This window comes from Melanerpes formicivorus, unplaced genomic scaffold, assembly GCF_026170545.1.
Source record: "Melanerpes formicivorus ecotype bairdi unplaced genomic scaffold, bMelFor1.0.p_v2 SCAF_7, whole genome shotgun sequence".
NCBI lineage: Eukaryota > Metazoa > Chordata > Aves > Piciformes > Picidae > Melanerpes > Melanerpes formicivorus.
This window is the reverse complement of record NW_027142359.1, coordinates 1210715-1237708: the sequence shown is the minus strand read 5'-3', so window position 1 is coordinate 1237708 and position 26994 is coordinate 1210715. Positions and strand designations below refer to the sequence as shown.

The window sequence follows — 26994 nt, the reverse complement described above, 5'->3', positions numbered from 1 at the left end:
CTTGCATTTCAAGGCAGATGGCATCTAGCAGCAGAGAGCATCCTAACCAGCAAAGAACATCACTTCAGTACTGCTTGACTGAGTGACACTTCAGCTGAGTTACCAGCAATACTTTTTGTAGATGCCAGATCTTGTTCTGCTCAGGGCTCTGAGGATGCTTGTAGCTATATATTCCTCACCACCTGAACTCAAAGCATAGGAGATACACTTAGATTTGTATTCTGTCCCAGCATTGGCATCTGCCTGACAGCAGGCTCAAGAGGAGTCATAGACTGGTCCAGGATGGAACAGACCTCCAAAGGTCATCCAGTCTGACCTCCCCACAGTCAGCAGGGACATTCCCAACTAGATCAGGTTGCCCATGGCCTCGTCGAGCATCACCTTGAATATCTCCAGGGAAGGGGCCTCAACCACCTCCCTTCCAGTGTTCCACAGTGTACCCTGGCTGCCAAGAGGGCAGACAGCATGCTGGGGTGCATTAAACACAGTATAGGCAACTGGCCAAAAGAGAAGTGATCCCACTGCATTTATCCTCAGTGAGTACTGTGTGCAGCTCTGGGCCCCACAGTTCAAGATGGAAGTTAAGGTGCTGAATGTGGTGAGAGGAGGGCAACAAAGCTGGTGAAAGGGCTGGGAGGCATATCCTGTGAGGAGGAGCTAAGGACAAAACTGAGGTAGACATGCTTCCCTCATAACATTTGAGAATGAACCACTGAAGCCCACTTTGCATTTTCCAACAGACCTGTAGCCATAGCCTCTTGTTCTCACTTACCTGACAGGCACAGTTATCTGGACAAAGAGAAATTAGACTGGTTTGTCACGACTTGTCTTCATGAAATCACAGAATCACAGAAAGTTAGGGGCTGGAAGGGACCTCGAAAGATCATGCAGTCCAATATCCCTGCCAGAGCAGGATCACCTAGAGCAGATCACACTGGAAGATATCCAGAAGGGTCTTGAGTATCTCCAGAGAAGGAGATTCCACAATCCCCCTGGGCAGCCTGTTCCAGAAAGCTGTGTCAGATTTTTCACACATAATTGTTTAGTGGTTTGATACATTATCACTTCCAGCTTGAAGCAGTACCCCCAGCTACCTAGTTCCTTTCCCTTTTTAAAGCTGGGAGCTGTGTTTGCCCTTTGTCTGGAAAAGAGCATGCAACAAGCTTGAACTGGATGCTGAACTACATCAGTTGCAAGGGTGTAGGGGGTCCTGTTCCTAAATAAGACCCAATGAATTTGTCTGAGTATGTATGCACACTAAATCAAATCCAATTGCCACATGTAGCTTCTTCACACCAGTGGAAGGTTTGCAAGCCAGTGATAGACTCTCTGGCTTATCACTGCACTGTGAACTAGCACCCTAGTGAGGGCATGAAATCTGCCACAAGCAGAGAACATCAAAAGCAAGAGGACAAAAAGCAATTAAACCCCTGGAATTTCTACCTACACTTAACCACATTATCTGTTGAGCTTCAGAGAAGATCCTTGTCTCACTTTTCCCAGCTGCTCCATTCTGGATCTGGAAGCAAAAATGCTCACAGACTGGGGACACAGATCTCCTGGGTTTAGCCCAAAAAGAGGTCTCAGGTACTTTGAGTCTTCATGATTCTGCCAACTCAATTTTGCCAAAAAAAAAACCCCTAACCCAAGGCTGGTTAATTCACCCTCAAAAAAGCTTCTCAGTTTCCTGGTCTTTGTATAATGCATGGATTCAACCCCTACAGGCTGTAAGTCCTTTGCAGCTGGCCTTTCATATCTCTCCCTGTTTCTCTCCTCCTGTAAGCAACAGTGCTCAGCAGGCTACACTTCAGAGCACTCCACAAAGATGAGTGTCTGCAACACAGTGGAAGGTGGGTGAACTGAAGCATGAAGAGATGAGAGGTTCGTGGCCTTCAGAAAGCAATGCCACACTCACAGACCTGAGCTGGGGTCTCATCTCAGTGCTTAACACCTCTCCCAGGTATTTTTGGCTTTTCTCACTACAGAAAGCTTTCTGACTGCAGGATCATTTTTAGTCTTCCCATGGCATTTTCCTTCCACAAGCCATTTCATTTGCAACAGCAGAAAAAGGGGGGTGGGGTGGGGTGTGGAGGGTGGAGGGCAGAAATAAGTGTGGAGGTGGTTAAGAGTTTCCAAGTGAGTTTTGTTACACTGAAGTATTTCCATGAGGACAAGCAACCCAACCTAACCTGTTATGTTGGTAATAAGGAGGCTGGGAAAGATGTGTTGGCACTTAGCCTGCACAGGGTGTTTGGTTTTCTTAAGGGTACAAGAGAAAAGACACAAGGCAGGGAACTCTGACACATTTCTTTTCCTGCTCATCTAAGAGTAACTGCTGAGCAAACAGGCCCAGGGTTTCCCTTGCTCCCCCCAAGACAGCCACTGCTGATCTCTAGCTATCTTCACATTCTGTGGGGGCTCAGCCATAAACTCTCCTCCCCTGCAGAACATCAAATGTATGTTTCATGCCATCTGAAGTTTTCTGCATTATTCATAAATTCCTTTGCAGTACAATTCATCTGCATTGGCATACATCTGAAACACTGTTTTGCATGGTCTGTGCCACAGGAAGTTTGACCTTTAAACATGATTTCAGCATAATCACAGACTCCCAGAATCATCAAGGCTGGAATAGACCTCCAAGATCATCAAGTCCAGGCTATGACCCAGCACCACCACAGCGACCAGACCATGTCACTGAGTGCCACATCCAATCTTGCCCCAAACACCTTCAGGGATGGCAACTCCACCACCTCCCTGGTATTCCTGCTAGTGTCTGATTCCCCTTTCCACCACTTCCCTGGGCAGTCCATTCCAGTGTCTAATTCCCCTTTCCCCAAGGAAGTGATTCATAACATCCAACCTAAACCTCCCCGGCACAGCTTCAGGCCATGCCCTCTGATCTTGTCACAAGTTGCCTGGGAGAATAACCTGACCCCCACCTGACTACAGCTTCCCTTCAGATAGTTGTAGAGTCAATCAAGCCAGTGCAAGAAACTTTACTTTTGCAAGATAATCCCTCTCAGCTCTACCAGAGTTGACTCAGCACTAGTAGGTAGCACCTCCAAGAAACAGAGTATGACTAAACTACCCACCAGATACTTCACTGCTCTTACCCTTTGTCACACAGAACCCTTCTAGCACCTCTTCACTAAAGAAGTTTTAAATGAAAAGTTGGCAATGGCTGCCTCCTTACCAAGCTCTTTTCATCCTAGACAGCAATAGGGAAAGGACAAAGACAGCATAAGGGGAATGAATGTCTTCCTCTCTGGCACATAATCGTGATGAAGCATTCACAGAATCACAGAACTGTCAGGGTTGGAAGGCACCTCAAGAATCATCAAGTTGCAACCCCCCTGGCCATGGGCAGGGACACCTCACACTAGATCAGGTTGCTCACAGCCACATCCAGCCTGGCCTTAAAATCCTCCAGGAATGGGGCTTCCACCAGAGAATCAGAGTACAAGTACACACAAATAAATCAAGAAGAAATTTTCTCTGTGGAAGGACTCTGGTAAGTCTCTGTAGATACCTTCCTGTGCAAGGACTGCATCAGGGCATATATCAGTAAATCAGAGAGGGGTTTCTAGTGCTTTTCAAAATGCTTTTTAAAATCCCACATGAAGAACCATGGTGCTTTGAAAATGCTTACCACATCTGCATCACCAGGTACAAAACAGAGCAGAAAGTGTACAAATACGACAGGGCAGGGTGAAAAAAATGTTCTCACTGTACCTATTTTCATCACAGCATTGGTAGAATCCATCCAGTCCCTCTGGTTTTTAACATACTGAACTGCCTCTGGTCTCACTGTCTGTAAAACAAAAGCATTTTTAGTAGAACCAAGAGGATTACTCTTGCTTTAGTTACAAGTAAGAATCCACAGACGTGCCCCATGCACGAGAAAAAATGTTCCTGGAATTGTCCTCTGCAATTTTTACAGGATGTGACAGACCAGAGCCATTCCACTCTCCACTCCTGAGCCTCTGAGAAGCTGCAGTTATTAACTTACTTGTGTTACAAAGCAATAAACATCAAGGTGAAGAGTAGTTTGAGGTAGCAGCACTATGGTGCAAGTAGGGTGTATAGTAGGAAATCAGTGTCCCTAAAAGAAATGGCAAAAATGTTCCCATATTAAAGAAAACAGAGCAGAAACCTCAGAAAGCACTGGAGCAGGCTGCCCAGAGAGGTTGTGGATTCTCCCTCTCTGGAGATATTCAAAACCCATCTGGATGCTTTCCTATGTGACCTACTCTAGGTGACCATGCCCTGGCAGGGGGGTTGGACTAGATGATCTTTCAAGGTTCCTTTCAATTCCTAATGCTCTGTGATTCTGTGACATTCACCCCTCTCCAAACACTATCTCCAGGCACGACGGTGCCACATCCAGCTGGCGGCCAGTCAGTAGTGGAGTCCCCAAGGGATCAGTGCTGGGCCCTGTGCTCTTTAACATCTTTATTGATGATCTGGATGAGGGCATTGAGTCCATCATCAGTAAATTTGCTGATGACACCAAGCTGGGGGCAGGAGTTGATCTGCTGGAGGGTAGAGAGGCTCTGCAGAGAGACCTCGACAGGCTGGACAGATGGGCAGAGTCCAACGGCATGAGATTTAACACATCCAAGTGCCAGGTTCTGCACATTGGCCACAACAACCCCATGCAGAGCTACAGGCTGGGGTCAGAGTGGCTGGAGAGCAGCCAGGCAGAGAGGGACCTGGGGGTGCTGGTCGATGGTAGGCCGAACATGAGCCTGCAGTGTGCCCACGCGGCCAGGAGGGCCAATGGCATCCTGGCCTGCATCAGGAACAGTGTGGCCAGCAGGAGCAGGGAGGTCATTCTGCCCCTGTACACTGCACTGGTTAGGCCACACCTTGAGTACTGTGTCCAGTTCTGGGCCCCTCAGTTTAGGAAGGAGGTTGACTTGCTGGAACGAGTCCAGAGAAGGGCAATGAAGTTGGTGAGGGGTTTGGAACACAAGCCCTATGAGGAGAGGCTGAGGGAGCTGGGGCTGCTTAGCCTGGAGAGGAGGAGACTCAGGGGTGACTTTATTGCTCTCTACAACTACCTGAAAGGGGGTTGTAGACAGGCAGAGGTTGGTCTCTTCTCCCAGGCAGCCAGCACCAGAACAAGAGGACACAGTCTCAGGCTGCACCAAGAGAGGTTCAGGCTGGAGGCCAGGAGGAAGTTTTACACAGAGAGAGTGATTGCCCATTGGAATGGACTGCCCGGGGAGGTGGTGGAGTCGCCATCACTGGAGGTGTTCAGGAGGAGACTTGACAGGGTGCTTGGTTGCATGGTTTAGTTGATTAGGTGGTGTTGGATGATGGGTTGGACACGATGATCTTGAAGGTCTCTTCCAAACTGGTCTATTCTATTCTATTCTATTCTATTCTATTCTATTCTATTCTATTCTATTCTATTCTATTCTATTCACTGCATGGGGGGGGGAGGATCACACACTACTTTGCATGACAAAAGTGTCACCCTTGTTTTTTGGAAGCATTAAAGGGATAACAGGAGCAAAAAGGTGAAAAAAAACCCATTCCTGATTAGTTGTAGAGGAAGGTACTCTGATTTTGAAGCCTGTCTAGATTTCTTATCTTAACCAGCTTACAGCACCTCTGGGTATCTTTGCAGTAAAAAACCTGACTTCATCAGCTGCAAAAAAAGCCCTCCCTGCTACAAGAAAGTTTGGGAAACAAAAAAGCTATGGAGTCCAATTTAAACACAGCCAAATTTCATCTTTCCCACTGATGTAACTTTGAGCTAATGATACACTGTCACTAAATTTGAATTCACAGCTCCAAACCAGGAATTTTCTTTGTTTCCTAAGGAAATGTTTGGGGTTTTAACAGATGAAGGCTGAGCAGCTGATATCATTTACCTGGAAATGAGCAAAGCCTTCAACACTGTCCCGCACCACATCCTGGTCTCCAGGCTGGTGCAGGATGGGTTCCATGGATGGATCATTCAGTGGATACAGAACTGGCTTGATGGCCACACCCAAAGAGTGGCTGTCAATGAGTCCATGGCCAAGTGGAGGCCAGTGACAAGTGGTGTCCCTCAGGGATCAGTACTGGGACCAGTCTTAACATCTTTGTTAGTGACATGGACAGTGGCACTGAGGCACCCTCAGCAGGTTTGTTGATGACACCAAGCTGTGTGGTGCAGCAGACATGCTGGAGGGAAGGGATCCATCCAGAGGGACCTGCACAGGTTGGAGAGGTGAGCCCAAGCCAACCTCATGAGGTTCAACAGGACCAAGTGCAAGGTCTGGGTTCTACACATTGGCCACAACACCACCATACAGCAGTACAGGCTAGGGTCAGAGTGGCTGGAGAGCGGCCAGGCAGAAAGGGACCTCGGGGTACTGGTTGACAGCAGCTGAACATGAGCCAGCAGTGTGCCCAGGTGGCCATGAAGGCCAATGGCATCCTGGCCTGGATCAGGAATAGTGTGGCCAGCAGGAGCAGGGAAGTCATTGTGCCCCTGTACTCAGCACTAGTTAGGCCACACCTTGAGTACTCTGTCCAGTTCTGGGCTTCTTCATTTAAGAAGGACATGGAGATACTTGAACAAATCCAGAGAAGGGCAACAAAGCTGCTGAGAGGTCTGGAGCACAGCCCTATGAGGAGAGGCTGAGGGAGCTGGGGTTGCTTAGCCTGGAGAAGAGGAGGCTCAGAGGAGACCTTATTGCTCTCTACAACTACCTGAAGGGAGGTTGTAGCCAGGAAGGGGTTGGTCTCTTCTCCCAGGCAACCAGCAACAGAAGGAGAGGACAAAGACCCAAGCTGTGCCAGGGGAGGTTTAGGCTGGATGTTAGGAACAAGTTCTTCACAGAAGGAGTGGGTTGCCATTGGAATGGGCTTCCCAGGGAGGTGATGGACTCACCATCACTGGAGGTGTTTAAGACGAGACTGTATGAGGCACTTGGTGCCATGGTTTAGTCGATAAGATGATGCTGGGTGATAGGCTGGACTTGATGATCTTGAAGGTCTTTTCTAACCTGGTCTATCCTATCCTACCCTATCCTATCCTATCCTATCCTATCCTATCCTATCCTATCCTATCCTATCCTATCCTATCCTATCCTATCCTATCCTATCCTATCCTATTTGGGTGCTTTCTTCATTAAATATCTGAATGTTTCATGTATTTGAATAGTGCCCTGTGAGGAATCTTTAATTAAGGAGAGAAATAGGGACAGGAAGGCCACCTGTCTTTCCAGCTGAGTTTTTCCTTATTATGAAATGAAACCATGAACTTTTGCATACTGTTGTGTCACTGCTTTGGAAGAAGAAGGGATTAATCTCTTCTATTAATGAACATTTTTTCTCAGCACTTAGAAGTAATTTGCAAGGTCACAATTCTCTTCACACTGCAACCCAAATAGCCCTGTTGTCTGACTCTGAATACTCAGCTGTATTCCTGTGCTAAGCCTTAAAGACAAATGTTAGTTGCCATCATGATATGTTATTTGCTACTCTCACTTCACAGTGGTATGAGGACACCTTGCCCCAGAGCTCTTCCCAAATTAATGCTGGCAGAAATGCAGGGGCAACTCAGAAAATGTGATTGCATACTGCTTGGGTCACCAAGCTGGAAAACTCATGCTGAGGGGCCAGTAGAGATAACCTCTCACTTCAACTGCTGGTCAAGGGAAGCATACATACATCTCCCCCCAGGGCTGAGCAGCAGATATGCCTCTAGATTTCTCCCCTTCTGCTTGTCCACTGCTCCTTTCCTAACAATTATGCAAGCTTTACTGTTTTCCTCATCTCCCTTAGATGCTTCAGCATTGGTTATTGAGCCTTAACAAAACACTTGCAATCTTGTGACTCCTGAGTTCCCCACATTTAGAAGAGGATAAACCTGCACAAAGGTTAGAAGGAGAACAAAGCATACAAACCAAACCCTTTAATCTTTGGGAAAATCCATGTCTGCTTGGCTTGGATTGATTTGGGGCCTTTATTTACCAAGAAACACTTATGCAGTTCTCCAGCCTTCAAATGGAAGAAATAGAAACACTTAGAATGAATTCAGTGAAAAATCCTTTCTTTCAGGAAGAGCTTATTGAGTAGTTTGGATGATTAAAAAGCAAATTCTCTGTGCTAAGAAAAAGTGTGCTCTCATGACTTGCCTTCCACCTTGGTCTCAAAAGGAACAGCTCAGTTCTGTACCAGAGAATTCCTCTCTTCAGCTAGTTTTAGAGCCATCTGTTTAGCAAAAGGACAAAGGTCTTCAGTGTAGTGATGTCCTTTCAAGATTCCCCTGGACACTAATGTCTATGCTGACACACAAAGCATTGAAAACCATGACACTTCCCTGCTGTTGTGTCTCCTTTTGAGATGTGGCAGAAAGGCAGCAAGAAGACAAAGAGAGGTAAAACTGAGAAGCACTTCAACACTGAAGTAAGGCACACCATTAACCCACAAGCCAGGTCCTAGCTGAACACCGCATTCTGAGGGAGACTGCAAACAAGAAAACAGAGTATAAAGAGCTAAGAATTTGCCTGTAGAAGGAAAGGATTTCACTGAAAGAGGTGAAGTACCACTGCTGCTGTCTATTGAGAAATGCTAGACCTGGTAAGAAACTGGACTGGAAACTCCAGATGATATGGGATGCTCTTGTTTGCCTGTACACATTGTCTTGCTTGTAAGGGAGCCATTCTGCACCCCATATGACGACCTTACAAGTAGAAACACATGAAACTTTACTAATATTTATCAAGATGTGCAGGGTGAATGCCAAGAGGATGGAGCCAGGCTCTGCTCAGTGATGCCCAATGACAGCACAAGAAGGCTGGAGCACCTCTCCTATGAGGACAGACTGAGAGTCGGGGCTGTTCAGTCTGGAGAAGAGAAGGCTCTGAGGTGACCTAATTGTGGCCTTCCAGTATCTGAAGGGGGCCTGCAAGAAGGCTGGGGAGGGACTTCTCAGGATATCAGGTAGTAATAGGATTAGGGGGAATGGAATGAAGCTGGAGGTGGGGAGATTCAGGCTGGAGGTGAGGAGGAAGTTCTTCACCATGAGAGTGGTGAAGCCCTGGAATGGGTTGTCCAGGGAGGTGGTTGAGGCCTCATCCCTGGAGGTGTTTAAGGCCAGGCTGGATGAGGCTCTGGCCAGCCTGATCTAGTGTGAGGTGTCCCTGCCCATGGCAGGGGGGTTGGAACTAGATGATCCTTGTGGTCCCTTCCAACCCTGACTGATTCTATAATTTTATGATTCTAAGTTGAGGCATAGGAGGTTCCATGAAAACAAGAGGAAATTTGTTTTCCCTGTGAGGGTGACAGAACACTGGAACAGGCTGCCCAGGGGGGTTGTGGAGTCTCCCTCTCTGGAGATATTCAAAACCCACATGGATGTGTTCCTGTGTGATCAGCTCTAGGTGATCCTGCTCTGGGAGGGGGGTTGGACAGGGATGTAATTCTGCCCATGGACTTGGGCTCGAGGCTTCACCTCGAGCACTGTGTGCAGCTCCAGGCCTCTCACTTCAGGAATGATATTGAGGCGCTGGAGTAGGTCCAGAGGAAAGCAACCAGACTGGTGAGGGGGCTGGAAGGAAAGCCTGATGAGGAGAGGCTGAGGGAGCTGGGGGTGTTCAGCCTGGAGAAGAGGAGACTTAGACAGGATCTTATCACCTCTACAACTACCTCAAAGGAAGTTGTAGTCAGGTGGGGGTCAGGCTCTTCTCCCATGAAACCTGTGACAGGAGAAGAGGACATGGCCTGAAGCTGCACCAGGGGAGGTTTAGGTTAGAGGAGAGGGGAGGGGAGGGGAGGGGAGGGGAGGGGAGGGGAGGGGAGGGGAGGGGAGGGGAGGGGAGAGGAGGGGAGGGGAGGGGAGAGGAGAGGAGAGGCTCGGAGAGGAGAGAAGAGAAGAGAAGAGAAGAGAAGAGAAGAGAAGAGAAGAGAAGAGAAGAGAAGAGAAGAGAAGAGAAGAGAAGAGAAGAGAAGAGAAGAGAAGAGAAGAGAAGAGAAGAGAAGAGAAGAGAAGAGAAGAGAAGAGAAGAGAAGAGAAGAGAAGAGAAGAGAAGAGAAGAGAAGAGAAGAGAAGAGGAGACCAGGTTGGAAGAGACCTTCAAGATCGTGTCCAACCCATCAACCAATCCAACCCACCTAAACAACTAAACCATGGCACCAAGCACCCCATCAAGTCTCCTCCTGAATTAGGAAGCACTTCCTGACAGAAAGGCTGATTAGGCACTGGGATGGACTGCCCAGGGAGGTGGTGGATTCGCCATCCCTAGAGGTCTGTAAGAAAAGCTTGGATGTGGCACTTGGTGGCCTGGTTTAGCTGCTGTGGTGGTGTTAGGTCCTAGGCTGGACTTGATGATCTCAGAGGTCTTTTCCAGCCTCAGTAATTCTATGATTCTGTGATCTTTCAAGGTCCCTTCCAGCCCCTAACATGCTGTGAAAACTCAACTAATTTAATTTCTATGTTTAGATCTAGAATGAGCCCACACTGGATGACCAGTTTTACTATCACACAAGGGAGGAAAGGAATATATTAATCAATTTTATTCCTAAGGAAATACGAAACTCCAGCTGAGCTGATGTATTATTGTGGAATTGAACACAGAAATGCTGCTTTCATAAACAAGTTACACAGCCTTCATCTAAAGGCAAGACTGTGCTAGCTCAGAAAGCAGAGCTGAACTTTGTTCTCAGTTAAAGCTCATGGCCTAACATTTTCTGAAGCTTCAAAAAACTGTTCCAATATTTTAATCCATTTTTATTGTCTCTATATAACTATGCTCAAATCTCAGAAGAACTGAAAGAGGAGAGCAGATGCTTCTGTTGTCCCCCAGGCCTGCAAGCAGCTAACCAGTCATCTCATAAGGTACCCAGAGCTTGCATGACTTCCATGCAGAAGAAATCCAAGTATAATAAAGACAAGCATTCAGGCTTGTCAGTGAAATCCTTCGCCGTTTCCAAAGGTTTCTCAACCTTGGCAAAGCAACTGGCTTTCCATTTCTGGCAACTCACCTCATCAACAGCTCAAGCCACCAGAATTTAGGTGTAAAGTAATTGTCATTTGGAGCAGTCAAAGCAGCAGAAGGATAGAAGTGAAAAACACAGGATGCAAACGAAGTCCAAACAGTTTAAACAAAGCAAAGCTGTCTGAGTAAAGCTCAAAACACACATGTGATGGTTAGGAATAAGCAAAGATCTCTCAGCTTCCTGTCATCCTAACACCTGGAATGAGAAGAGAGGAAGCTATGTGAACACTGGGTCATCAGTGGGGGCCTCAGGATGTTGTTCACCTCATGATAGGAAGAGAGGAACTATCTCTAATGCCCAAGCATAATGTGGCTTTGCAGCAGGGTGCAGGTCTGTAGAGAAAGATGGAATCACTTGGCAGCAGCACTGCAGTAGCATCTGCCCCCTTCCCATCTCCTCATATGCCAAACGTGTCTGGCACAAAAATACAAAGCAGGAGAAACACAGCACTGCTGTTCTGGCATCGATTAAGAGATGATGCCATAGCAGGAAAACCAGAGGGAAGCAGTTAAACAGCCATGCACTCAAATGCACAATGCCAGTTTATAATTAGAAGACAACCATCTTGTAGAAGATCACTAGGCATTTTGTTCATCCCACCCAAGGGCTTATTTAGGCTGTTCTAGGTAGCAGGTCTGATCTCCACCCTCTCTCTACAGGACAGGAGCGAGGTTTTCAATTTACAGATTAGTAGCAGTTTGCTGAATGTGTGACTTTCACTTTGGCAGCTGCCTAGTTTATGTAGCTCCAAAGGGAGGCTTTGCACTTCCCCATAGCCACTTTTAGACCAAAGCCTTCATTCTCTGGAGAACAAAACAAGACATTGGGAGGTTGGTATGAAGCGGACTGTGTTATCTAGACACTCAGGAGGGAGCTCACTGCACTGTAATAAGCTATAATTACAGTAACTCATTAGTGACTGATTGCCATGCAGGTACAGATGCAGTTAAGTGGTTAAAAGTAAAGAGTTTGAGGTGAGGGGATTTCTTTCCATAAATTATTCCCTTTTCTTAACCTGTTCAACTTCCAAGACCTAAATAAGTACAACATTCCTTTTCCTTTCTACAACATTAGTGGTTAAACTACTGAAGCCACATTTAAACATTCAGGGAGTTGAAAACAAAGAGCAAAGTCATCACCTTCCACCACCACCACCAAAACTTGAAGCAGAATTTCACAGATGTAATGAAATGCAGGAGCAGCAAGAGGCTTTGCCACACCAGTGGGCAAGGGCTGGCTACAAGCACTGCTCCTGCAGGCATCAGCCAGGGACATTTTGGCACAAGGCAATGGACTGCTGGGATTAATGTTACCAGATTTCAAAGCCTGGACCTATGTCAGGCATGAAGAAAAAAAAGAATGATCTCTCCCTGTCACAAGAAAGTACCCTTCAAATCTCTTTTGAGATTCTTGCTGCTAGAATGAAGGCACTACTGTGATGAGCAGGCAGTGTGAGCTTGCAGCACAGGCCAATCACAGCCTGGGCTACATCAAAAGCCGCATTGCCAGAGATCCAGAGAGGTGATTCTGCCACTTTACTCCACTCTGGTGAGACCTCACCTGGAGTACTGTGTACAGCTCTAGAGCCCTCAACATAGGAAGGATATGGACCTGATAGAGCAGGGTCAGAGGAGGACCACGAAAATGATTAGGGGGTTGGAGCACCTCTGCTATGAAGACAGGCTGAGGGAGCTGGGGATGTTCAGCCTGGAGAAGAGGAGGCTCTGGGGAGACCTAATACCAGCCTGACAGCACCTGAAGGGGGCTCCAGGAAGGATGGAGAGAGACTGCTTGCAGGCTTGCAGTGACAGGACAAGGGGCAATGTCTTCAAACTAGAGAAGGGCAGATTTAGATTGGATATCAGGAAGTTTTTCACTATGAGGGTGTTGGAACACTGGAAGAAGTTGCCCAGGGAGGTGCCTGAGGCTTCTTCCCTGGAGATATTCAAGGTGAGGCTCAACAAGGCCCTGGGCAATCTGATGTAGTTGGGGATGTCCCTGATGACTGTGGGAAGGTTAGACTGGATGACCTTTGGAGGTCCCTTCCAGCCTGGACCGTTCTGTGATTCTATGATGTACCCTTGACAAGCAATACCGAGCAACTGACTCATTTTGCCTCTTCTTGATAAAGGGACTTCTTTGTTGCACCCTCACCTAGTCTTGTAAAGTTTTACATTCTTCCTGCCACTAAATACACTGAGCTTGTCTTCATTTTTTCATTTGAATTTGCTACAGATTTCATTCAGGAGGTAAACCAGCAGGCTAACTTGACTGCATCTTGAGGCCCCCATTAGAAAGAACAGGAATGCTGCTGGATTCCCCCACATCCACTTAAAGACAACAAAAGGCTTTTCCTCTGCAGGAGATAATGTGTGTCAGTAACAACTCACCTGTCATCTGTAAGCTTAAGCCAGTATCCAGTTTGCTGCGTGGCTTCGTGCTGATGAACAAATAGCAGAGAACGCAGACGGTGATGATGAAGGCGAAGAGGACCACTGCTGCTATCGACAGGCCCACCAGTGCTCCAACACTGCCAGAGAAAAACAAAGAAAGGATGCTACACACAGCCTGAGGCACTCATTGAAACGGTCAGGGTGATGCCTGGAGGTTACCTGTAGTCAGGTGGGGGAAACGCTCTGTATTGTACTCTAAACAAAAGTTTAGAACTCAATACTTAAACTGCAGAAACTGGAATGATTTCATTGCCCCCAGAAGGGTTACTGCACCTGAACGGCTGACCCTCACTGTCATTTCATGCAACCTCAGAATGCTACTCCTGAGTCTGATTTAAACTGTGTTTATGAAGATCAGAAGTAACAGTGCTCTGATTTAAACTGCTTATGAAAACCAGAAGCAGCTCCATGCAGTAGCTGCACCAGTGAGATCAAAGCCTTCTCCAAGGCAGTGCATATTCCCTGATAAGCATAACACAATCACAGAAATAATCCCATTACTACCATACACACACACACAAAGATGGAGCCCAGTGCTGCAGGCAGCCCTTTTTCCCTCAAACACCACAACTACAAAAGCTGGATTTTAGGCTGAAATGCCATTTTGATGGCAAGAAGAGCCTATTAAGAGTACTTCAAGCAAAGAATACATTTGTCACAGACTTCTCACCAAAGATGACATGCCCATTAAAAATAGGACACAAGATGATGTGCAAGCCATGTTATTCAAGTCCTTTGGCAGCTCTGAGGAGCAGGGTGGAAGACTGTGAACACTGTTGAGCCTTTGTGTTAATGCAATACATCTCCAGTCAAGACTGAAGAAGTTCTTCCATGAGACTTTCAGGATAAAAGGAAAACTAAACATGATTTAAATTTACACACTACAAATGCAAAGGAACAGGAACTTCATTGTTCAAGAGGCCAAGCATACAGCAGTATATGTAGATTTTTATCAGGACATTACTCCTGAAGGATAGAAACTGCTTTATACCTCCTGCACAGAGATTCAGTGAGACAGCGCAGATACACAAAGAAATCTCTTCAGTAGTTTCCATATTTTCAATCTTCTTTTCAACTCTTTTCTTAACATAAAAAGCACTGGATGAAAGAAAGGCCCAGCTATCTCTTCTACAGTCCAAGACAAGACACTGACTTGTGCTGAAATTAAAGACTGGCCTGTTGGTCACAGATGAAGAGGCTGAACCTTTTTATTACCACTCTGCCATATTTACAGGTTTGACAGATGTAAAAGGGACAGAAGACAGATGAATGCCTTGAATTCCATGAACCCCACCCTCTAGTGATAAAAATGCCTCTATCCATCAGTGAGAAAGCAATTCTGCTGTGGTCTTGCAGGGAGAGGAGAACTGTGCCTCAGGATGGTTTTTTATGAATTTTACATTGAAGCTACTGCAAAGCTTCTCTGCAAGCTCCCGTAACAGCAGCAGACAGATATGTCCACAGGAGAAGCAGCAGACAGATATGTCCACAGGAGAAACTCTTAACATCATCAGGATAAGAACAGCAGGTACTGGTATGATTTTAAGACACAGTTTTCATTAGTTATTGGTCATGTCCACTCATGAAGTTTGTGCAACATTTTGCTCCATGCACAACCAAAATAATTTGTTTTCAAATGATTGGCCTGGAAAGAAGAGCTTTAGCCTTACAAAGATTTTTCATGGTAGGTATCTACATGAACTGAAGTGCCCTTGCATGTTTGTGTATATATGAACTTATGAAACAAAGTTTTATCATTTGGGGGCTTAAACCAAACCTACAGGTAAGTAAGATTCTACTTATTATGGAACCTGAATATGTCCTTACAGAGATCTCACCTGAGTTCTGCCTCATTTCTGCATCTTCATATGACAAAACCTTGACCCAAATGAACGAACCCCAAGCAAGGTACTGCAGGAGGCTGAGGTGAGCCACCAGCAAACTAAGAGTGATCTCCACAGCTGAATCTGTTCAAAGAAGAAATATTAACCCAAAGACTCTTCAGAAAAATTATTCATGGGGGGTTTTATCCCAGGCTCCTCTCTGCCAGCACCTTCGCCATGGCTCTCCAGGCTGCTGTCCAGGGAACTGCTTAGTGGGTCATCAACTTAATGAGGTTCCACAAAGCTAAGTGCAGAGTCCTATCTGAGAAGAATAAATTGCACCAGTACAGGCTGGGAGGTGATCTGCTAGAGAGCAGCTCTAGGAAGAAGGACCTGGGACTCCTGGTGGACAAGTTCTCCATGGGTCAGCAATGTGCCCTTGTAGCCAGGAAGGCCAATGGGATCCTGGGGTGCATTAAGAGGAGTGTGTGAAGCAGGCCCAGGGAGGTTCTCCTCTCCCTCTACTCTGCCCTAGTAAGACCCCACCTGAAATATTGCATCCAGTTCTGGGCTCCCCAGTTCAAGAGGAACAGGGATCAGCTGGAGACAATCCAATGGAGGGCTACAAGGATGACTGAAGGACTGGAGCACTGCATGATGAGGAGGAAAGACTGAGAGATCTGGGGCTTAGTCTGGAGAATTGAAGACTGAGAGGGGATCTAATCAATATCTATAAATATCTGAGGGCTCCATGTAAAGAGGGAGAAGACAGCCTCGTCTCAGTTGCACCCTGTGATAGGACAAGGGGCAATGGATGGAAACTATAGCACTGGAGGAACTTCTTCACTGTAAGGGTCCCAGAGCACTCAAACAGGCTCCCCAGAGAGGTTGTGGAGTCTCCTTCTCTGGAGACTTTCAAGACCCATCTGGATGTGTTCCTGTGCGACCTCTGCTGGATTCTCTGGTTCTGCTCTGGCAGGGAGGTTGGGCTTGATGATCTTCGGAGGTCCTTTCCAACCCCTAACACCCTGTGATCCTGTGATCAACATTTCTGTCAGTAGATGCTAAGCACCAGACACCTACAGTTATTTTTGTTCCATAAAATTAGTTCATCCATACCAACAACAGCTAGGAAAACATTAAATGTTGCCTAAGCAGATGCAGCATGTCCACTGAGAGAAGCTCATGAGTCATTTGAATCCCAGTGAATCAAATGTTCCTAATGCTGCTGTTGCGGGGATGCGTTTTTTGGTAGTATTTGCACAGCAAACAGACAGATATTCCCAGGAGGCTGGAAGAAGGGGCATACAGCAAAAAAAAAACCTTGCTATTTTGGAAAGCCAAACTAGATTCCTGGAGATCTGCACAGCTAAGCAAACCTGGGCTACAGCATTAGGTCACCATGGTTCTACTGGCATTCACTAAAGCATTTGGAAGAAAATCTCTCCTTGGCCTGCCAGAGTGTAAGTCAAATCCATAATATTACATGAAACTTGCTAAAAGGTATGGATTTGGAATGGACACTGCATTTCTGTTTGACACTGCAAGGAGCCATTAAACTTGCAAAATAAAACATTTAACAGTGACAAAAATAACTTAAAAATATTTTAAAACAGTGAGAAACAACAAAAATGTTGACCAAATCTGCACCACAGTTCAGTACCAGTGCTACATTCACAGTTCTTGTCTTCCACTTAGCTTTGGAGGTACAGTAGGATAGAATAACTTCATGTACATGCACAGCATGTGGCACAGAAGGGTGAGCTACTCAGTGTTTTGATTACCAGTGTCTTATAGCCTCTTGCTTTGTGATTTCAAAAGCTGCATAGCATTTTGGTGTATTTTGTGCACCTCTGCCTTTTCCTAACGTTCTCTCCCTTGCTCCATGGGCTCCTGCCAGCTCCAAGAGACAGCAAAAAAACATCTTCCACTCTTCTTTGCTGAGGTCAGCTCTTCAAGAGATGGGGAAAAGTAACCTAGGCTGCTCTAACAAAACCAAAGTCACTACACTATTTGAAGTAGTAGCAAAAAGAGAAAGGATGAGAAATCAGTTATATGAATTACACCTAATAAATTCAGGAAAAACCAAAATGTGTCAAAGTTGCTCAAAGGTCAATTAGCTGTGATTGTTCAGCAGCTCCCTGTGCAGCAGGTGTTAGGAGGCACTTGTTGAATACTGTAATTTTTACAGGAGTGGAAGGGAAAAAGATGGTTCCATTATGCTAAGGGATAGCACTGTATGTAGCTCTAAACATAGTGCAGTCAGTAGTGAGTTGGGGAAAAATGAATAGCATAAGCCTTCAAGTGACAATTGCTTCAGGTTGCCTAGGATGCTGGTTTCTCTATTAACTGCTTCCGTCAGAGCTGGCTGTCAAGTGGTCTGGCAACTCATCTCCTACAGCAGGAGAAACACAAGAGAAATATGCAACAGCTTAATGAAATTCTACCTGTGTCACCATAGACAAGTAATCCCTGAGACAGCACCAACCACTTGGTGGTGCACTCAGTCAGTGCTTTCAAATTAATGGAGGGAGTCAAGCAGAGATTTAGGATGAGAAACAAAGCTCAGGAGTAAAGCAAAATAAGTAACAATTTCCCCACTGGAGCTTCCAACCTCTTTCCCTTCCGCTGTATGTCCAACCTCCAACCTTGGCTGCACTGACTAACTCTTGAATAGTTTTAAGTCATACAAAAATGTCCCCACAGATCGGTGCTGAGACTGATTTTGCTCATCTTTGAAATGAAGAATGAAATCTGAGTCTCTGATGATCCTAAATCCCAACAAGCAATCAAATGCTATGAGGGCAAGGAAGAAGACTTGTGAAAAACTGAGTGAGGAGGCAGAAGTGATAGAGAAAAGCTTTGGCATACAGAATGTAATGTGCAAACAAACAAAACCAAGCCTACAGGACAATTAACTCAGAACTGGCAGTTCTGAAATCAAAGAAAAGTTGTAAGTCATCAGTGACAGATCACTGAAATCAGAGTCAATGTGCACCACTGCCAAAAGTCAGTAAAACGCTGGCCACTAATGGGAGGCTTTTGAGAACAAGACTTGAAGGCAGCATTGTGCCACTGTGTTAAAACCTTTCCATACCCACGTCCCGAGCATGCAGCTCAAGATTGTCAACCTAGAGCTAAGAACAGCACTGAGGAGTAAAAAAATGCTATGGAAGAGAGGCAATTAAAATGCTCAGTTGGAACACAGCATCTGCCTCAATGATAATCCAAGAGGACTTGGATGGTTCAGCCAGCTGAGGTGAAAGCTGGGAACTGATATACCAAGCAGTTAGGACATTTTGAACACTGTGCATAAACTGCACATGCAATTGCTGTTCATCAAATCACACTCAAACCACACTCAAAAATACTAATGCCAGAAAACAGATAGGAAACAGCACTAACCAACCATAAAAGGCTGTAGCTTAAAACAGCAGGTAGTGACTGCTGCCACTGGGGTTGCAGAAGCAGACAGCAGAACCAAGTTCAAGAAAAGATTAGGCAAAACCAAGGATAACAAGTCCATACAAAAAGGTAGTGAAAGCACCACTCAGAAGTGTACAAATACCCTGATACACAGCCAGCGTGGGGGGAATCAGGCACAGAAAGCAGCCAGGCCGGCTGCGTGCAGCTCTCACGGCCACTGCTGGAGATCCAGATGAGCTAGAGGGAACCCCACAGTGACCCGGGACAGCACAACTCGAAGTATCTGCCATCTTCCAAGTGGAAAGTCACGTAGTGCTTGAAATCACTGAGAACTTTGTGTACGCAGCACCTGGCACGCTCAGGCCCGCAGACAGCCCTTCCCCTCACCCCACAAGGCCACAGGTAGGCTCTGGGTGCTCTGTACCCAGGCAGGGAGCGATCCCCGGGGGGCTTCCTTACGGACACCACCACTTATTTCTTTCAGAAACCACCCGGGCACAAGTACCAGTTTCTCTGGGCAGCAGCTGCAGCTGTACCGCAACTCTCAGACGCACAAAAGCAGCCTGAAAGCTCCCGGCTACAAGTACCCCTCAAACACAAGCCCGTAGGCAAGCTGAGGCGAGCGCCGCGCTCCCGCCGCCCCGGGGCGCCGAGCCTCGCCCGCCCGGAGCCTCCCCACCGCCCCCCATGCCAGACTAGGAGCGGGAAGCACGGCTCCCCTACCTGAGCCACCACATGTAGCTGTGCTCGTAAGGGAAGAAGCTGTGGGGGTCATCGCAGCAGTACTTGACGTCCTGGAAGCCGCAGCAGTAGACGGCGCGGGCGTCGCCGCCCGTCGGCGGGCAGGTGAAGGCGCTCACCAGCACCTTGTCAGTGTTGAGGTAGCTGCTGCACTCCGCGCTCATGGTGCGACCGCCGCCCGCCAGCCTGCCCGGCGGCACCCGAGCGGGAGGTGTGGCGGCGAGCGGGCGGAGCTGGGGCGGGTAGGGGACTGGGGCGGGCAGGGGGCCGCACTGGCAGCGGGCGGGAACGGCCAGGGTCGCGGCAAGGCAAAGCGGGGAGCGGCGCGACTCGCCCGCGCCTTGAGGTGAGAGAGAGCTGGAAGCGCTTCCCGCCCGCCACAACGGGAGGGAGGGAGCCGTGAGGGGCTGGCGGCACCCGGGGCTGCTCACCTCAAAGGCGTCTGTGGCTGCGGCTTGGGTTTACCTCAGCGCCCCATCCCACGTCGGGGAGAGACTTCGGGGGTTTGTCCTCATCTATAAGCCTCGATGGGGTCTCAGGACAGCCGAAGCAAGATGGTCACTGAGAAAGATCACTCCTTGGCTAGATTCAGGATCCCTTGGCTTTATGAGGGGTAAAAGCCCCACATAGTGTTAAATGTTCCGAGAAACCGGACTCCTCCTCTTTCCAGAGGGCATTCTCTTTCAGTATTTTAGACCAGTTTTTAAAGTAAAGTGTGTTCTAGAGGAAAGAGCCTCTGCCGAGGGAAAGGTGGGTCTGTCACAGCCCAGGAGAACACACACCTCTGCTGCGCTTTGCCTCATACAAAGAATAATAAAGTCTTCGGGAGAGCAATGGGTGGGCACTACCCCCTCCGTCAATCTCCTGTCTAGATGACAAGAGACCAAGTGCTTTGCCACACAGGTGACCTCCTCAAGGAGAGAAGTTCAGTGTTTAGAGGGAAAGGGAAATTGTGTAATATCAGGAGAGCTTGACTTGAATTAAGAAGATCACATTAGCTAGACTAACAATTTGCATTTTAATTTCAGGTCTTGCCTCGAGATGAACTCTAGACAAGTGGGAGTTTTCACGTCTTCTAGCTAGCTGTCGGGCAACAGCAAGAGCCAGGAGTGATGGCAGCTTAGGGGAGGGGCAGCATCTTCACCAACCAGGTTCTGAACAGAGCCAGGCTGGTGGCAGTGGCATCTGCCCTCAGCTGTCCCCCACAAGGTAAGACACTGAGTCAAGTTCAGGGTCTGTACAGGAGACAGGATGGGAGGCAAGTTATCTACAGCATAGGTCTAAAGTTCATCCAGGTGGACCAGCAAGCACTCCAGGCTAGCACAAGACTGGATTGAGCACCTCTGGCATAGCTTAGGGAAGGTCAGACTGCCCTGGGATAAACTGAAATGTGGCTCCTCAGCCAAAGAGCAGAGGGTTTGGGTGTGGTGAGGCCCCAAGTGATGCTGGTCAGGGCCTGTCGCTTAGAGCCCTGTGCCTGCCCTCTTATGATGCTACATGAAGTCCTCCTATGTTAGGGTGTCTAATTGTACTTGCTAGAAAATATAAATGTGCTGCAGTTGCTTGGTTGATGTTATTTTGCAAAATCAACAGTGACAGCATCAACTGAAATGAACTCAGCAATTCAGTCACTCCGTCTGCTGAATTACAGATTTGCCTTCCTAATACGTAGCTATATACATGAACAGCCAGGGAAGATTCACATTATTGAACTGTTGGATGCTTTAAGCTTGAGCAGTTTGAGAAGGCTCAACGCTTGATATTGCACTACAGAAAGTGAGAGGATGAATGAGAGCGATGTGGCTGGAGCAAAAGCTGTCAAAACAGGGAGACAAGGAGGGATCAATGAGTATTGAACGTCAGGAAAGAAAAAGACCAATTGCGATGAGATTTGATGGGAGTTGTGTTGTTCAGATTAAATCAGATTTAACAGATCAATTGTTTTATGATGAAATTGAAGCTTAATTTATTCAGAATATGTTACCAAAGCCCAGCAGGCAGCTTTTATGTCAATATTGTCACTAAATGTTAGGAGGTAAGGGTGATTTTTGTGATACTTGCAATCTTTTTAGAGACCAGTCTCCAATCAAATTCATCTGACTTGGAGCAAGTTTCATTTCAATAGGGTAGACATGGGGACTGTGTTCTGTGGTAGAGAGAACAGTCTCCAGTGAGGGAAAAATGTGTTACTCTCAGCCCAAAAGTCATCAGCTGGTTGGCCAGATAGTGTGTAAGGCATCCATCAGCTAATTTTTCTGTGATGTGTTGAAACCAAGCAGTGTATTCAGGACTTACTAGTGAAGGGTGGACAGAATCACAGACAGCAGAGCTGTATAAACCTTGTTCTCAAATTAACTTAGTTTTAAGCAGAAGACATGCAAGAAAAATAGGGGAGGGAAATTAAATGGAACCAAGTCCAGGGGTATTTGTCATGGTTGTAGAGACTGACTCAAGACTTCCTGAGGTTGTCGATACTGTGTTTGCAAGGGTGGCCTGAGGCAAGCAGTACAACTTCCCAGGATGGAGGAACAACTGATTCTAGCTGGATGAGATCTATTGGAGAATTGAAACCAGAAGTGATTCAATTCATCTTTTCAACTGAGGATTCCCAAATCAAGTGTTTAAGAGATGTTTAGGGTATTTAAAGTGTATCACAGTATCACAGTATAACTTAGGTTGGAAAGGACCTCGAGGATCATCGAGTCCAACCTATCAACACAGACCCCATGACCAGACCATGGCACCAAGTGCCACATTCAATCTCCTCTTGAACGCCTCCAGGGACGGCGACTCAACCACCTCCCTGGGCAGCACATTCCAATGGCGAATGACTCTCTTGGTGAAGAACTTCCTCCTCAACTCGAGTCTAAACCTCCCCTGCTGCAGCTTGAGACTGTGTCCCCTTGTTCTGGTGCTGGTTGCCTGGGAGAAGAGACCAACCCCTTCCTGGCTACAGCCACCTTTCAGGTAGTTGTAGAGGGCAATGAGGTCACCCCTGAGCTTCCTCTTCTCCAGGCTAAACAATCCCAGCTCCCTCAGCCTCTCCTCATAGGGCTTGTGTTCTAGGCCTCTCCCCAGCCTTGTTGCCCTTCTCTGGACACGTTCAAGTGTTTTGATGTCCTTCTTAAACTGAGGGGCCCAGAACTGGACTCAAAGTGCTTAGAAATGATGTTTTGAAGGATAAAAAATAGACAGAGACAAGTCTTCACTGCAAGGTTGAGATGCACAGTAAACTCAGGTAATTTTTGTTTGTTGGTATAGCAGTTAGATTAGTTTCTAAGTTAGTTCTTTGAGCTGTTTTGGTGTTTTGAACCTGTGTCAATGAACTCTTGGCTGCCAACTTCTTAATCTTTGGCTTTACATGTACTGTGCATGCATTTAATAGCTGCAAATGGTGTCCTGCAATTCCCAGTACTTAGTATGACAAATTTATTCATGTAATTCAGAGACTTGAGCTTCCAATTTTACTCAGTGATGTTTCCTGTTGACTTCAGAATACATCCAGAATAAACTAGCAGCCTCTGAAGCCAGCAGGACTTCTTCAAAGAGCCTTATTAGGAGTTGTCCAATGTTTTTAAACCAAACTGCTCCCTAAGATGAAAGTTGTGGAAAAATGCCCATTTTGTCAAAAGCCACAGGATTCATTTTCAGGTTTTAAAACCATCAAAGCTTTCTGTATTGTCGTTTTCCCTTTTACTATTTTAGTTGTATTTTTAAAGTTTGAAAATATGGATGAGATACAGCATGTGGAACATTTGCCATCTAGAATAGAATAGAATAGAATAGAATAGAATAGAATAGAATAGAATAGAATAGAATAGAATAGACCAGGTTGGAAGAGACCTTGTCAACTTTGAAGCATTTCTTTTAAGCCATAGCTAAAAAAAGGAAACAAACAAACAAACAAAAAGTTTCAGCTTAACCAGACTGATGGTTTAGGGGTTACTCTGTCTGGGTTGAGAAAAGGAGACCTAAAATGTGAAATGCTTGTATGACAGGAAAGCATCTCTAGTGATTAGTGGTCACTCCAGAGGAGAGTGAAGTACCAACATTAAAATAACTAGTAACTTGAAATTAGAACTAATAACAAATCAGTGTGAGTGGTGTGGCTCTAACTGAGGGTTAGAGAAGATGATTTATCTTTTAAACTGGGAATTCAGCAAGCTCTTTGATTACATGAGCAGTCTGACTATTGCAGCCTTCTTTTAAAGGCTGGATGAAGAATCTGGGGGGTATGGACATGCTCCTCAGCAGCTGTTCTTGATTTACCATTGTCAGATTTACCGGCTTGCTGAATAACAATATCCTGGTTTATCCCAGAGTTCAGATGAAAGCACTAGTAATGGTGAAACATCAATGCCTTTAGGGAAAGGGGGACAAAAATGGCAGGGGACTCTTTTATAGAACACAATAATAGCTTTCTTACTGCATCTTTCAACTAAAACTACAGCTCCCTGAGCTAAGATTTCTGCAATTTCTGATGTGGCAGTGTTCCATTTGTAGATCAGGTGGTACAGAAGTTTGTCCTTCAGGAAACTGCAATTGAGTCCTCTGTATTGTTCAATAATATTATTATTATTATCTTTTATTATCATTGTTCCACCAATCAATGCTTAGGAAATAATCTGTCTCTGGTTCTAGGGATGCTGTTACTTCTGTTTCAGTGGGAGGAAAAAAACTGCATCAGGAGAACTGCCTCACAAACTTTCACATCTATGCCTACCTTCCAGAATACAAGCCTTCTTACTTATAATACAGTGATCCTTCAGCTGCTCTCCTTTTCTGGGATTAATTTATCAGATCTTCTTGGTGAGCAGGTATCTTGCAACGCATTGAGATAAACCAGCGTGCCTTATCTCTTAGGCCTGTAGAATGCCAGTGTGGATCAGGTTCTCTAGGCTAAGAGTGAAAATTTACTCGGGGCTGGCTTCAGCTCCTGCATAGAGGCAGCTGGAAAAGGTCAGTCACAATTGCTAAACAGGTCCCCACTGCTGCCTGTGCCTAGGTGCTGCAGAGCTGGTAGAAAAGGCATAGCTGAGATTTGTTGATTTTTCCAGCCTATATTTTGGACACCTCTATGCTTGTGAGCTGGCTAGGGAGATGAATTAGTTCACAGTCACCTCACTGGTGATCTTCAGGTAGAGCTCCAGATATTTCCTTCTCTGTGTATGTCTCTGCTATGGAACTTTGTCATGCTTCAGAATTAGCTCTCAAAGCTCTTGGTGGTTTCAGTGTGTCAGCCACCACGGGGTTTATGAACACCTTTGTGTTCTGTCAGTGATGTTTTTCTCCAGGATCTATTAATCCCATTGCAGAGAATACCTGATCTTACTGCTAGGCCATTTGGTTTTGTGCTCCTTACACTACCAAAAAAAAAAAGGGGTTAAGCTCCACTCCACTCCACTTCATTCCATTCCATTCCATTCCATTCCATTCCATTCCATTCCATTCCATTCCATTCCATTCCATTCCATTCCATTCCATTCCATTCCATTCCTCTATTTCAATGTAGCATGCTCCAGTTCAAAGCATAGCTTTGGATATATGTAGGTCTGATTTTACATTCTTTATGAAACAAAATTCTGAAAGATTAGGAGTGTCCTATCTATTTCTAAACTTATTCTTAAGCTTTAAAAGTATTTCTTTTCCCTCTGGCATGCCACAGGGGGCACACAGCTTCAGACAATCATGTGTCCAGGTACTTAGTTTAGCATTTAAATCAACATGCCAGGAATTTATACCTTCAAAGTTGCAAACCATAAGAGATGAAAAGTTATATGATCAAGATAATATCTCTCCATGCACAAACATTCTCATTTGTTAGTGCACACTGATGTTTTCCCTGTGAAGTAGACAAGCTGGAAAGGAAATCATCTCATGTAATGTTCTCAGAGCTGCTTTACAGTTTTGGGGACTTGCTGTAGGGTAGATCCCTGTTAGGTGAAAACAGTGTTGGAACTCATGAACCTAAAAAGTAATTACTGATCTCTGCATGCTGTCTGTAAAGTCTCAACAGACAAATTCAACCCTGTGCAATTTGATTTGCAATTTTCCTGAGCAGGAGGTGGTGAAGTATTTATAGCATGACTAGACCTGAATTTATCTGCAGCGGAGAACATTTACCTTTACCTTTAACTCTGATGAAAAGACCAAAGCATTTGGTCAGCAAACTGATTACAGTGCAACAAAAGATGGTACATGTGTCATATGCTCAACTTAATCATGAAAATATTTCTGTTAACTTCAGAGAAAGTAGTTACCTGCTTAATATCATGCTTAATTCTGTTGTTGTTTCAAAGCTTGCATGCACAGTACTTACCTTAGTTCCCTTTGAATGGCCATACTGGTGAGAGCACCAATTCTAACAGCCATAGGTATTTATCTGTAGCACTCAGGCATCTGCTCAGCCTTCAGACTGCACAACTTCTTAGTTCACATTAAAATAATCACACTGACAATTACAGCCTCACTTTAAAAATCTTGTCAGCAGGAACTCCTTTTATCTCAACAAAAACATTGTGTACAGGTCTCCTGCTCTTGACCTCAGGATGCTTTAAGAAGAATCTAATCTTGTCCAGTTGCAGTACTGTTGACGACGGAAAGCTTTTTTGTGCTTCATAATGCCTTTAAAAGCAGCACAAACAATATTCGACCCTTTCCAACTGATCACAGCCATTGCATCTCTTTAGACTTCTCAAATTTGCCTAACAAAGAATGGAAGACGATGCCTATGTAAAGGCAGAGTTCTGTTTGATGCTGGATACCCAAACTTGAAATAGAGAGAGATTAAAATGTCTTTCAAAGCATGGCCCGGGCTCACCCATGTTTTGGTTATAAAATAGAAACATATTTTCTAAGGAGAGCTTTTTAAGCTGTGCAGCACTTGCTAACAGCGCACTGGGCCATGGCTTTAGTATCAATAGAGAAAGAAATGAGGAGCAGCCAACAGAGCAATAAAAGGACTCCTTCTCTAGTAGCTGAATTCTCTGTAGCAGGACAGGATCAGCTGGGCCTGATTTCCCCTTTCTTTGTGATATCCTTAGTAACCACAGTCTTAGAGTGATTCACATAAGAGCAGACTAAAGGACTGAATGGAACCTGGAGTTCACTTTTCTCATCAACAGAAGAGGAAAATGCAGGCATATTCACCGCCACAAGCACCAGTTCCCTTCATTCTCAAGTTACACTCCAAGTAGCTGCTATAGCTTGGAACATATTCATTAGTGTCAGTGTGTCTTGAATGCTTCCAGGCCCCATTTGTCCCAAGATTCCTTGGCTACAAACTGTCTTTTTATTTCCTTTCTACCTTCTTACTTTATCACTCTTTTTTGCTTTCTTTTTTTTTTTTCTTCCTTGTACTTCTGTTACTTTCCTTCAGGTTCTTTCTGCAAAGCCTGGAATACCTCTAGCTTCTACTTCCATAGACCACAGAATAAGTCCAAGACTTCATGAGACAGCAGCTCTTCAGGTATGGGAACTAGACAGTACTCTGGGGGTCAGTGCTTTTATTTCCAATAGTTCTTCAGTACTATTCTTTCCCCTCTTGT

At 45.8% G+C, this 26994-nt stretch overlaps 1 protein-coding gene across 5 annotated transcripts in view; it reads right to left on the bottom strand.

Annotated features, from left to right (window-relative positions):
• SHISAL2A (shisa like 2A) overlaps positions 1 to 19611 on the bottom strand; it is a 66863-nt gene extending 47252 nt beyond the window's left edge. For 2 of the 5 annotated variants that reach the window (XM_068140609.1, XM_068140608.1), the window contains exons 1-3: positions 19430 to 19611; positions 13395 to 13534; positions 3736 to 3814 (exon numbers count right to left, since the gene is read on the bottom strand). In XM_068140609.1, coding sequence (XP_067996710.1) covers positions 3783 to 3814; positions 13395 to 13534; positions 19430 to 19611 — 354 coding nt within the window. In that variant the 3' untranslated portion in view covers positions 3736 to 3782. Of the gene's footprint in view, positions 1 to 864; positions 935 to 3735; positions 3815 to 13394; positions 13535 to 19429 lie in introns of those variants that run through there. The other 3 variants (XR_010987613.1, XM_068140607.1, XM_068140610.1) reach the window with 2 other exon arrangements.
• Between the last annotated feature and the right edge of the window lie 7383 nt (positions 19612 to 26994).